Source organism: Tauraco erythrolophus, chromosome 11, assembly GCF_009769465.1.
Source record: "Tauraco erythrolophus isolate bTauEry1 chromosome 11, bTauEry1.pri, whole genome shotgun sequence".
Classification (NCBI taxonomy): Eukaryota; Metazoa; Chordata; class Aves; order Musophagiformes; family Musophagidae; genus Tauraco; species Tauraco erythrolophus.
Window position 1 is genome coordinate 4,385,104 of NC_141475.1, and position 12,437 is coordinate 4,397,540.

Consider the following 12,437-nt stretch of genomic DNA (forward strand, 5'->3'; position numbering starts at 1 on the left):
AGATGGACCCTCTGTCATTTACTGCCACTTGTACAGCTTCTGTCACGTGCATTCATTCTTACAGACACGTAAGAGACACAGAGTTAAAATATTGTATTTTTAGAAGCTGTAATGTCCAAGGCAAACAAAGACCTTAAGGACTCTTCAGCTTTAACTCTGCCTTTCTCAACTTTTATGACATCAAGCTTTTAATGTCATTTTCAGTGCAAGCATCTAATGCTTATTTCTAAAACAGGCATTGTAAATGTATTGTTTCTTCCCCAAAAGGCATTACTACATTCATCGATGCCAACGTGTATGTACTAACACTCATCCATCAACTAAATAATCTGTTGACTGACTGGGAGCATATTGTTTCTACTGCTCTGCACCAAGCACCACGTGCATGTAGCTCATTTATCTCAGAGTTATTCAAGGCTGAGCACTAATCACATGGAACAACTAAAGCCACTTTTTTCTAAGCACCATAAACATCTACCAATAGGCAAAGAAATCCATTGTTGCATCCAGTTACCCAATCAGTCCCTTTGCCTTTCAGAAGATGCCTTGCTAACAGGACTCAGAAAGGGAACAAGCTATATACAGCTCTCCAAGCGCACAGTGTGGCACAACTGTGCCCAAGTGTAATTTTTCATCAACAAGTTTTTGATAGTCAGTTGGCACAGGAGAGCTTGATTTTCTTCATAAAGCCTGCATTTCTTCCTGTCTCAGTGAATATGTAATAATCCTCTGGTGATATGGCGTTAAGAACTCATGCATGGTACGTTGGTTTAATAACTCTGTCTTTGGGATACGAGATGGCATGTCATACTCAATCTGCCACAGAAGCCACTCCAGTCAGTTGGAAACAGTCATTGATGGGAGTGTTGATTTGTAAAATGATTGCTGTATTTCACTGTGTCTTATCTGACTGCTTTATGGAACTCCAGGTCTTCCACCAAGTAGCCTGGACTTCAATTATCTCTACTAAGAAGAATGGCTACCCTTCAAGAAAAAAAAAAAAAAGGCAAAGAAAAAGCAGGAATCACACAGTGCTTGTGTGGGCTTCAGGTTTCACCCCCTGTTTTTATTTGCTATATAGACAGGACTTAAGGTTTTACTTTTACTTTCTTCCCCCTCTTCATTTCCCTTCCTCACTGTTTCAAAGTACCACATTTGGTGGAGGTCGCTCATTGCACGTACCTTTGTCCAGAAGATACGCAGTAATAAGGGCCAGTACAGAAGGGCAGCCTTGTCCTTGTTCCCTTGCAGGATAAGGCACTGATTCCCCAATCTCAGTTCTGAATTAAATTACTTTTGCAATGTCAAGAGTTTTATGCATGTTTTTCAAAGTCTAATGTCCAAGATCCTACAGAAATGTTTGGAGACCATCCACCCTTAATATTCTCGTGCTACCATCACCGAGCTTTACAAAGAAATAAGCACTATACCTCACACTTCCTAAGTTTAGTCACGAAGAGGAATCAAGACAGCATCATCTCCTCTAAGGCCCTTGCCTCTCCACCCTCCCTCTTCCCAATTTCTTCCAACTTCCTGCTGTATTTCTCCCTGCGTAAGACACTTAGGGTTAAAACATGACACATACAGAAGAATAAGCTGCGCAACATCATCTAATGCTGCTGACAAGATCAAAACTAAAATCAGACTTTAAATAAATCATATGCCATACGAAGTATATCAACTATATTCATCCAGTACATGCTTTTAATAAAACAGTATCTCCTCAAAAAGGTGAACTTAATTGATCATTCAAGTTTTTCTTCTCAGCAAGCAAACATAGCTAAATCAATTCCTCCTTGTTGGGACTGGGAAATTAAAGGACTAATACTGAGCATTTTCTAACACACATATTGGCAACTTGTCAAAAAACACATCTATTGTGTGTTCAGGGTAATTTTATCGAATTAGTCTTACTTTGTCATTTCCTTTTCCCTACTTATGTAATTACAAACATCACACAGTAGACATTAAAACTTTCTTCTAGAGTAAATTCAAAGTAAAACCAACACAACCACTGAAAATTCCATACATCGCTATAAAAACCTCGACCTCTCCAAAGCTATTTTTACAAACATTATTTTGACCATCTGGATAGGCTTACCACCTCCACCCCATTTGAGCATAACTCTACTCTTACAGAGCAAATCCCACCTCATACACTTTTTTAGAACGACATTTGCCAATTCCAAGTAAAATCTCTATGAAACTCTAGATCAACAGTTGCCTATCCAGTGTCAGGGTCAATTCAAACGTACAGAGCTCAGCTTTAAACTCCTCACAAGAGAAGACTGAAATCAAGCTGCAGAAAAATTAAATGAAAACATAAGCCAGCAAGACACTACCTGAGTATTTAAGAAGTATTCCTGCCCCACAGCTCCAACCTACTTTGACAGGAACGAGGAGTTTAGCCTAGGGGATGGTACCTATGTTCTTTGCTCTTTTCTGTTTCTCTTGTTCTCATCTCCTGCGTATGTGGCAAGAGCTGGAAAACATCTCATATGGAACTGATAATGGACCTACTGGAATTCAAATATTTACTATAGGGGAATCAGTCATGCAGTGCTTTTTCCTGCAAGCAATCATATAATCCCAGCACAGATAACATTTTCACATATAAATAAGGCCACATCTCATTCCTGCTTCTACTTGGAAAGTATCAAACTTTCATCTGAAGCAGCTATGGAGAAAAAAAAAAAAACACAGTGCACCAAAACCCACCCAAACCTTCAGACTTTCATGCTGAAGTTTTAACTCAAAGAGACTATTCACATGCCTAAAGTCATGCTTGTGCAGTAATATCTGCAGACTTAAAATGCCACTCAGTACTACTGTACATCATGTGAGATGCGACCACCTATAAGCACGGAGGCTGCAAAGCCAATTTCTATTAGCTCCGGTTCTGACCAAGCCAGTCCATGGAAACATTCCAATTGTCTGTACCGCTTAAATTATCTCAGTCGGACACCTAAACGCGTTTGTTGCTCAGCCGATTTCAGCACAAGGTGCCATGCTACGCCAGCACACTCGGGGCCTTACACAGGGAAATGGCGTATCAGTGACTATTCCTTTCAGCATGGAACAAGCAAGAGTGGAAAGTGCAAACCAATTTAATTTAACAGAAGGGATTCACATCATGGCACGCAGTTGTCCATTAACAGAACAAACCCCTGCCCCCCTCCCTTTCTCCAGTTGGCAATTGCAGCAAATCTTCCATGAAAATACATTTCCTGTAATGTTCTGGTCATGGTCGGCAAGAGCTGCAACCCATTTCCATAAAGCCACCATGTGGAAAATTGCCTTGGCTGTTAAAATGGACTAATGCAAAGGAATTTTTTTTTTTTATGTTGAAGGAATCAATCCTTTTTAAAAAACTTCAGTTTCCAGAATATTAACAGGTCACCTACCAGCAATGAGGTAGAGCCCTCAAACTAGAAAGACAGCAAATCAAAGAGTTTTAAAGAAAATAAGAAAAAAAAAATCTCTTCATCCAAGTATCACTTACAGACTGTTAACCCAGTAAACATGAGAAGGCTGAAGGAAATTTGCAAGAGCAACTATGCTCTCACCAGAGTATAATCCTTGTGCTGCTACTGCTAATCAAGAAACTTCCACAGCACCAGTTTGCCCCCCAAAAGTTACATCCCGAGTCTGCGGACAAGTGACTGTGTATCACAGGACAAGTCAGATGACTAAAACAAAGAAGATGCATCAAGGTTTCAGGGCTGAAGTGTCATTCTCCAGTACTGTCATTATCTGGTGCCACTTACTCTTTAGCTCTCAGTGGACTCGCACAAATCCTGCTCCTCACTCTTGCTGATTCACGTCCATAACGCAGGCTTAAACCTACACAAGTCCTCTCCTACACTGTTTCTGCGTACATGAGCAAACCAGATCTCTCTTGCACACTTCCCTCCTTCAACTTTCCAGCTATGCTGGACCAAGGAGGAGGCACTCAAATTTGGCTCACAGGGTGAGGGTCTGCAGCTTGCACTGTCCAAAATATCTTACTGTTTGAGGTGCATTATACAGAGTTGAAGGAGCTTTACACTCTCCCTCCAGCTCTGGAAAATCCCTTGAACTTTGGGGTGTTACAAGACTAGAAGCTGAAAATTAAACAGCACCTGATAATAAATGAGATAGTAGAGAAGGCACCTCTTTTTGGAAATGGGAGACTCTCAATGTGCAAGACTTCAGTGGCACTGATTGATCTCAAACCAGTTTCTAAACTGGTAGATGTAAACTTGGAGGCAGAGCCCGGCTCTGACACCTGGTTCTGTCTTACAAGTGACATAACCAAATTAGCTACCTGCAAAAAATGAAACTATTGGCTACAATATTTTTGCATGTCAAAAGCATAACAAGTAAAGCGCTATCATTGTGTAGAGTTATAAAAAAACAAGTAAAGCACTATCGTTGTGTAGAGTTATAAAAAAATCTCACAAAGCTTATGTCAAGAACCTTGACATGCCAGACAGCAGTGGTATTACTGATACCATTTGCAAAACTGGAAAGTGGGACAGAGAAACTTTAAGGAAAATTCAGGAAGTTCTATATAATGAAACTGAAAACCTGAAATCTCTGGCCATGCATTGCTTGCAACGCATCCGCTGGAAGCTTGGCTACTTCTCAAAATCAGGCCAAAGGTGTCTCAAGTTGGGTACTATATTATAGATATAATAAAAATAAGGACATTTTTGAAAATATAAGGCTTGTGTCAGAAGCAAAACTAAAATAGAACAGAAAATAGATCCTAGAAATCTTTAATCTCCAGGTGCTATTATAGCAGTAGGTCAATTTCGGGTTACTCTACAAGAAGGAAAGGTAAAGATCATCGTAAGCCTTACATCTAAGCAAAAGAAGGAAAGATTTTTAAGGAAATTAAATATCTGATAGAAATAGCTGATAGAGCACAGAAAAATACAAGTTCGTGAGCATGTAAGTTCTCTCAAACAGAAAAATTTTTGTTAACATTCCTTGACTACTAAATTTGCATGGCTGTGGTTCCAGGCCCAAAGCTGTGTCTAAGGCAATAGAAGTAGAAACACAACAATGAACTTTCTAATTTTGTCCTTGCTTGCCCAGGTAAGGAATGAAAAGGTATCTCAACTGCATCTACATGAACAAAAAAGCCACTTTATGATGTTCTTCTCTCTCTTCAAACGTCATTGTGGTTTTTTTTTTCTGGAGAAAGAACTCCATCATGTCATGACCTTTTTTCATTCTTGAGAGGCAGCAAAGGAAACACATGAGGAAAGACACTGGAACAGAAGAGTGTGGGTGTATATTGTACATGCCATCGGAAGGATGTCATGGTTTGTTACTGTATGTGGTTAAAAGACACATACATATGTCAGAGTACAGAAAACGCAGTTCGAAGGGTGCATGAAAAATCTACATAATGCTGATTTCTTTCTGTATAATCTTCTTTTCTATTCCTCATACTTGCTACGCAAAAATTTAGTACGTGCAGGGTCAGTGAACAGCTAAACTATCTTTGAAGAAAAGTTTAACCTTTCCTGTTCATCTGTGCTTCCTGTAACCCCTCTGTTAGACATCTCCCTGATTTATGATTCCCACACCGCCTCTGTGATTAAAAGCATGATGGTTTGTTTGCATTTCTACTTAGGCTGATTATTTTTTGCCCCTCCTCCAACTTCAGACAAAACCCTGCAGATGACAGGTCTAAGGGTCCAATACTCATTTCAAAAAAGATCTGTACCATGAACAGGAAGCTGCCCTACAGCAAGGTCTCCTATTCATCTACTCCCTTCATTTGTGTCATACTACAGAGCTGAGAGAATAAGCACTCTGTAACTGTCTGAGAGTTTCAGCACTGACCACTGGTTTTTACTGTAACTACCAGTGAGATAGACTCAATTTCTTCACCGCCTAGACTTGAAAACCTAAAGCCTCCAGAAATAAGAAACCAAAATCAGAAGACATTTTTAGATTCAGGTCCCTATAAACCCCAGCCTGAAGGCAGTCATGGGTTTGACCTGACTGACGAAGCAGCGGCTAGGTACTTTTGAAAAGGCTGCCTCCCAGTCACGCTGGCAACTCCTGTTAGGAGAAGAAGTAACTTGTGGGTCAGATGGTTACTTAATACCACAGTGGCAGAAGAAGAGACACTGCGGTTTAATGGAAATGAGGTGCCACCATATTTGCAAGGGAGAATGCCCACAGTAACAACAGGTAGGTTCGGCCTGAAAAATAATAGTCATATCATATAAGAGACAGCCAGCTAAGAAATCCACGTGCATTCCAAGAAATAAGCAACACAATGAATTTACTGCTGTGAAAAAAAAAATTATAAGATTAGGCACATCATACTCAGTTTCACTGTATCATTCTAACACAACCCACGACTTTGCCAGGATTTATTTCAGTTTGCTCTGAGACGCGTACAGGAACAGAGCAAAAGAGAAGGCTGGACAGCAGATTACAGTTTCTTCAGCAGCTGCTCAAAGTTTTTATTACATTTAGGAAAATACTTACTGTGCAGAAAACATTTAGCCAAATGAGCACTTAGACTCCTGTTTTTTCTGCCCACCTCCCCCAAATCTTTTGCAGCTATGCTGTTATCAAAGATGAACCACACTTCCTGGGGGGCTGAAAGAACATGGTAAACTTGCTACTGGCTGGTTGCTATTTTGTTGTGGTCTTCTTCGTAGCTCCATGAATGTACATCTGTTATTGGAAAACGCCAGTGTTTCCACACAGGAAGGTACTGATGCAGCTCCCCCAAAGCAAAGTGCATTCTCCAGACAGGTAGCTTCTGGGTCCAGAAGGAGCATGTTAGCTCATGTATGTTTAATGTCAACATTTGTTGCAAATATTTGCAAGGCTATAAAGACTCTTCTGTATACAAAGTGCATCCATTTTTAGACAGTCAAAAGAATTTACCATGTCTGAAAAATTGATAAAAATCTGACTGATTCTTGGCAAACTTTTATAACGGTGAACATCACAGTAAAAACGCATACTTTCTTGTTCAGACATGTCTCCCAGCTCATGGCTACAAACTGGCTTAATATCATCTGCTGAAGGCAACACGAAAAACAACACATCGATGGGGTTTTGTTAATAGTTTGGCTATGACAACAAAGTTATCTTCTCTTTCATAATCACTGGGATCACAGAAGTCTTCCTTTCTCTAGAAAAGCGGCTGTCAGTATGAATAACTTTGCAAAGAGGTGTTTTCTTAGTAAGATGTCTGAGTCATTTTTACTGTGCTTCATTAACCTATCATTCCACCCAGGTTTGCTTTTCATTTTTCACCCAAGATGACCACAACATTACAAATAATTTTGCCTTTCTTGCACTTCTTCTTTGCTCAAAATCAAAATTGACAATAACCCTTTGCTATCATCATGACATGCCAAAACGACAATAAGACCTCCTAAGACCATTGTTTTTCTCTCCTACAACTGGATTATTACCAAGTAGCACACCAAATGTTAGAAAAACCACCCTGTTGGAATCTGCCAAGTTCCATGATGCTATTCCCCTGCATTAAAAGAACACGATGAACTTGAGCTTGTATTGCACTAGTAACTTTTTTGCAGTCACAGAATTCCCATTCCCACTGTATTTACAGTTCATGGCATCTCTTGAACTTGTGAAATCTTCTGTGTTCCTTTCTGAAGTGAAATGCAATAACTTCAGCAGAAATAGGAATTTCATTATATTTGACGGACAAGCTCAGGCCACATAACTGACTTAACATACACAAGGCATGTTTCCTTTTCGTTTGATTTATGAGTCTCCACTGTAGTTATTTTTTTCTGTAGAAATAGAAGCAGAGTATATTTCTATAGCTATATTTCTTTTTTCCCCCCACTATTTTTAATCTGAAGCCTTCATATAGAATGTCTGTTGCTGCAAGAGTAACTGAAAGCTACTGTGAACATGCTGTAGTAATAATAGACTTCACGGCAGTCTAATATCGCTACCAAAAAACCAGCCCTTCACCAGCAGGATTTTTGACAATCACTACCTTTGCAAAGGTACTGATAGTTGCAATAATACTATTTTGTATATTGACCTGCCATTAAATCATGCCATCTCTAATGTTTTATTGCAGAATAACTACTGGAAAGAGAAGACTATGCAGTCTTTTCAACTGTCAGGGAATTAATTCAACTATGTATTCTTTTGTTAAGTGATTTAATTTTAGACCTCCTTTTCCATTAGAGAATCCACACCTAGTACAGAGGAAAACAAGGCTCTATCCCTCACTTAGTTCTAACCCCAAATATCTGGTCACTTACTTCGGCTCATTGACCTTACACGCAGTGCTTTAGAAGTCCACTAAAAAAATCACTTAAAAAAATATAACCAATTTAACTAAATTTAACTTAAACACACAACAGCAGAGCAACAGTCTATGGTAGAATTCCTTTAAAACAACCACACAAACAGTGGCAATTATATCACACAGCTTTCCATGCAAACAACAGCTTTGAAAGGAAGCTGACAACAGCCACGTACTGAAGAGTGAGAAAAACCAAACATGAAATTTCCATTTCCTCTACACATGGTCTCAGGATAGAAAAGGACACAGTCAACAAAATAACCTGCTCTGGCTACTTTCTGCTTGTGAAACAGGCTCTGATGAAATAAAACAGATCTCTAAAGACCTCATCACATCCTGCTTCTCTGCCTTCTCCCTGCACATCGGAGAGATGACACCAGTCATGTCAGAGTGTGGCCCTTGGACATAAAATTGCTAATGCAAGACAAATAAAACTTCAGAAATGACAGTTTCAACACACACTCTTCATCCATTTCTTCAAAACACTAAGTTTCTGGATGACTTCTCTTCAATACAAAGAGCCTCCCAGTAACCATTGGTACAGAGGGGAAACCAGACAGAAGAAACTGCCTTGACAGATGAAGATATGCCAACTTCTGGTTATGAGCTGCAAGGTATCCACTTTCAGTTATTCCATTTTCTCTGCCAATCTTTTTGTCTTGACCTCCTCCCATTTCTTACCCCAACTCATTCCATATTTAACTCTTGAAACTCTTATTTCAAAAGGATCACATTCATAGTTCACACACTGTACTCAACTGTCTTACCCTGACCATTGCTGAATTTTAAGTATCAACCCATAAAATAGATCTTTAAAGGACCATTCAACAGAACCAAGCACGAAGATTTTCATAGGACATAGAGGGCTGAGATGATCGAATTGCGCAGAAGTGAAGTTTCATTTTAAAGAACTTTAACTTTTCTCTCTCCTAGCAACTAATGCATCCGTCCAGCCAGCAAACTTAAGCAAAATAAAACAAACTTGCCTTTACAAATCCTGCAGTGACTCAGCTGCAGCTCAAACACTTTTTGTATAAAGACAGTGAAATCAGGGACCTAGTTAAAAGAGGAAATAATGCCTACCTCTTCTCCCCATGTTCCCCACAGCAGTCTGGGAACTCAAATGAAAAAGCTAGAAAGCACCTTTCTCCTTGATCTTTTAGCTGCAGAAAATCAAATGTCTCAAGAACAAAGGCCTGTAGGGAAGATGTGACAGGCAAATAAGAACCATCTGAGAGTTATCTATCCTGTCCTTTCATAGAAGAGCTCCCAATCTTTCCTATTAGCATTACTCACTACTAAGAAGGCACCTGTCAAAAACCTCAAGGGTTAACCCAGGGCTTTATCGGAACAGGGAAGACAATGGTCCTGTTCCCTTCTGAATATTCTACGTAAAAATAAGTGGTATTTTACAATTTCATATGTAGAACTGATTGACAAAAGACAGACCAGACAATAAGAAGTGACAACTTCAGATAGCAAAAAGGAAAAGGAAATTAAAGCAAGGAAAAAAAAAAAACCCAACCAAAACCAAACTGACCTACGTATCCAGGATTTTCAATTATTAAGGGCTTGGCCCTGTGAGATATCCAGCAGTCTTCCAAGGCAGGAAAAAACATGAGCTTACTGTGATTTCGGTGGCATAAGTCCAAGCTCACTTTCAGTAGTAATTCTGCCTAAAAACGTATCGTCAAGTTAAATTACGTATTTTATGATTACAGCAAGGAAAATGCAGGAAAAATATAAATTAAATTATTCTTTGCAACTCACTAATAATGTATCTGTTTCCAAACTGCAAATACTCCAGAATGCCAAGAAAAGTAAGGACAGGAGAAGTTTAGGAGAATTTTAACCCACTGTTCCCAATTATTACCTTGGAAAAAAGTGCCCACTAAGCAACAGTCCCTCTTACGCCTCTTTTCAAGAAACTGTCACTACAAAATGGTACTTCTTAGCTCTACCAATTTATTTTTCTACAGTAGACTTGTGTACTTTTTGAGAAACCAAGATGAAACACATTAATTTTTAATACTGTATGCAAAGCTTAAAAAAGATGTGAAATAGGCCCAAACTTAACCTCTTTAAGAATATAGATCTGTCTGAGCCCCTGTCACTATGACTCTCTGCGATACCCTATTTGTTGTATCACACAACAGAAAGATTATTTTGACCTCCTTTGACAATCTATAAATTGTCATAAACTCTTTGTTCCATTTCTGATAGGCAGCATGCATTTTGTTTGTCTTCAGGAACAAAATGCCATTGCTTGCAGTACACAAAATGACCAGCCAAGCCTCCAGGAGCCTTGCTTCACCGCTGCTGAAAGCGGGCAAATTGAGCTCTGGAACACGGAGCGGCAGACTGGGAACCCAGCATGCAGCCTCGGTACACTTTGAGAGCAACAATTCTTGACTCAGACTTTCAAAATGAAGTAGGAAATACACACTTACTTTCATTTTGCTCACCATCACTTTGTTTTGAAACATGGAAAGGAAGCACAACATTTTTAGCGAACTGTCTGAGGCAAAGGCACTGTTTAAAAGGTTGTCAGTGACATAGGCTTGGAAAATTCTTGCCTCCCAGACAGACAGCAGCTTCGGCCTTCAAGTAGTACGAAAACCTCCTCACTAGACCATACAGAGATGACAACATCCACATGAGAAGATTTAATTCTGTCTTATGGACGCAGCTTGCCACACTCAGGTGAATCTCACCAAAACACTCATGGTTTGGATCAGCTCTCACACAGTCTGTTGAAGACTTTGAACTAAGCTTCCTGCTTCCGTTCTCTCCAGGAGGAAACTTGTGGATGTTTTACCTCATTTCATAGTCTGCATATATTCACTTATTTGGTTATCGAAGCATTAGCCAAGGGCGATACGATAATTTTGTTCCACTGACAACAAATGAGTAGATTACATGTAAAACAAGACATGGCTGCAGGCACGAAACGCTGCTGCTGCTATTAGGAAAGCTTTTCCTCCTGCCCCCTCCTTGCTTGTTTCACGACCTTCTGTCTTCTGCAAGTGAAGAGTGAACAACCATAACACACCAGGAAAGATGAGGAAAGCTGCTCATTTCCCATTTAAACACAATTTTATATATGTTATATATATGCATTGCATATAATGTGCCTGTTTTTCTTTTTATGACTTAGAAATAAAAATAAATGTAGTGGATTTTTACTGTGTACTTGCACTGATCATTGGATGTCATAAAATATTTTGTTAGCCACAGCTTTGGAAAAATCAATAACTAGGCAGGTGCCAGCTGTGCAGCTCCACAGTGTTGGGTAGCCATGCTCCTTACTGCCTCCTAAACTAGAGAGGCAGAAAAGGATGGCTCCAGAATTGGACTGCGTCAAGTTTACACTGTGACAAATGGCATTTAGTGTGATCAAGTGTCCTAGAAAAATTAACTCCTTTTTTATCAGCTTTCCTCGTTTGCAGCAAGGTTTGCAAGCACTGGCTTCAGCTAAAACATACCTGGTTTGGGCCAGTTAAAGGTGAAGTAAATACTAATGTCTCAAGAAAGTCCAAGCAGATGCAGAACCCACGCTGAAGGGTTTGCAATCCGCACGAGCATGCTGCACTACATCTCAGCAAAACGCTTGAGAGAAGCAGCTTTTCAGTTACCAATGCACCAATGCTGCTTGGACAGGCTTGCATAAAAGTTATTTCCAAAACAAATATCAAAATGTAGGTATTAAAATAGTGATAAAACGAGGGGTAACATCCTTCCTGGTGCTGGAGTTCCCATTCTGGGATGACAATATATTTCTTTGTGCCTCCTGAGAGGCCAAAGGATGGGGCAAGAAGGGGCATTCTATTGCCTTGCACGTGGTAGAGCGTTACGTGGGGCTTCTAAGGTGCCTTAGGGCTCTGATCTCCACTGAGGACTCTGTGAACCTGCAATACAGGTGCTGCCCACAGAGCAGGACATAAAGTGTTCATCTTCCTCCTTGAAATAGGAAAAAAAAAAAACAAAACCAAGGAAGCCACAAGCCAGCTTCCTATTCTTGAGTGTTGCAAACAGTTTGAATGCTTGCAAATAACTTCTCAGTTCCTCTTTCCTTGTTCCAAAATCAAAGATGTTTCAGCAAAGGAAGAAGCAGGCATGCCTG

General features: G+C 39.8%; 1 protein-coding gene across 2 annotated transcripts in view; it reads right to left on the minus strand.

Moving 5' to 3' along the window:
* HS6ST1 (heparan sulfate 6-O-sulfotransferase 1) overlaps nt 1–12,437 on the minus strand; it is a 188,304-nt gene that overhangs the window by 154,531 nt on the left and 21,336 nt on the right. The window contains exons 4-6 of one of the 2 annotated variants that reach the window (XM_086618445.1): nt 12,169–12,177; nt 12,048–12,074; nt 3,968–3,978 (exon numbers count right to left, since the gene is read on the minus strand). The exons of the other annotated variant lie outside the window; for it this stretch is intronic. Coding sequence (XP_086474571.1) covers nt 3,968–3,978; nt 12,048–12,074; nt 12,169–12,177 — 47 coding nt within the window. The remainder of the gene's footprint in view (nt 1–3,967; nt 3,979–12,047; nt 12,075–12,168; nt 12,178–12,437) is intronic. 2 annotated transcript variants of the gene reach the window in all.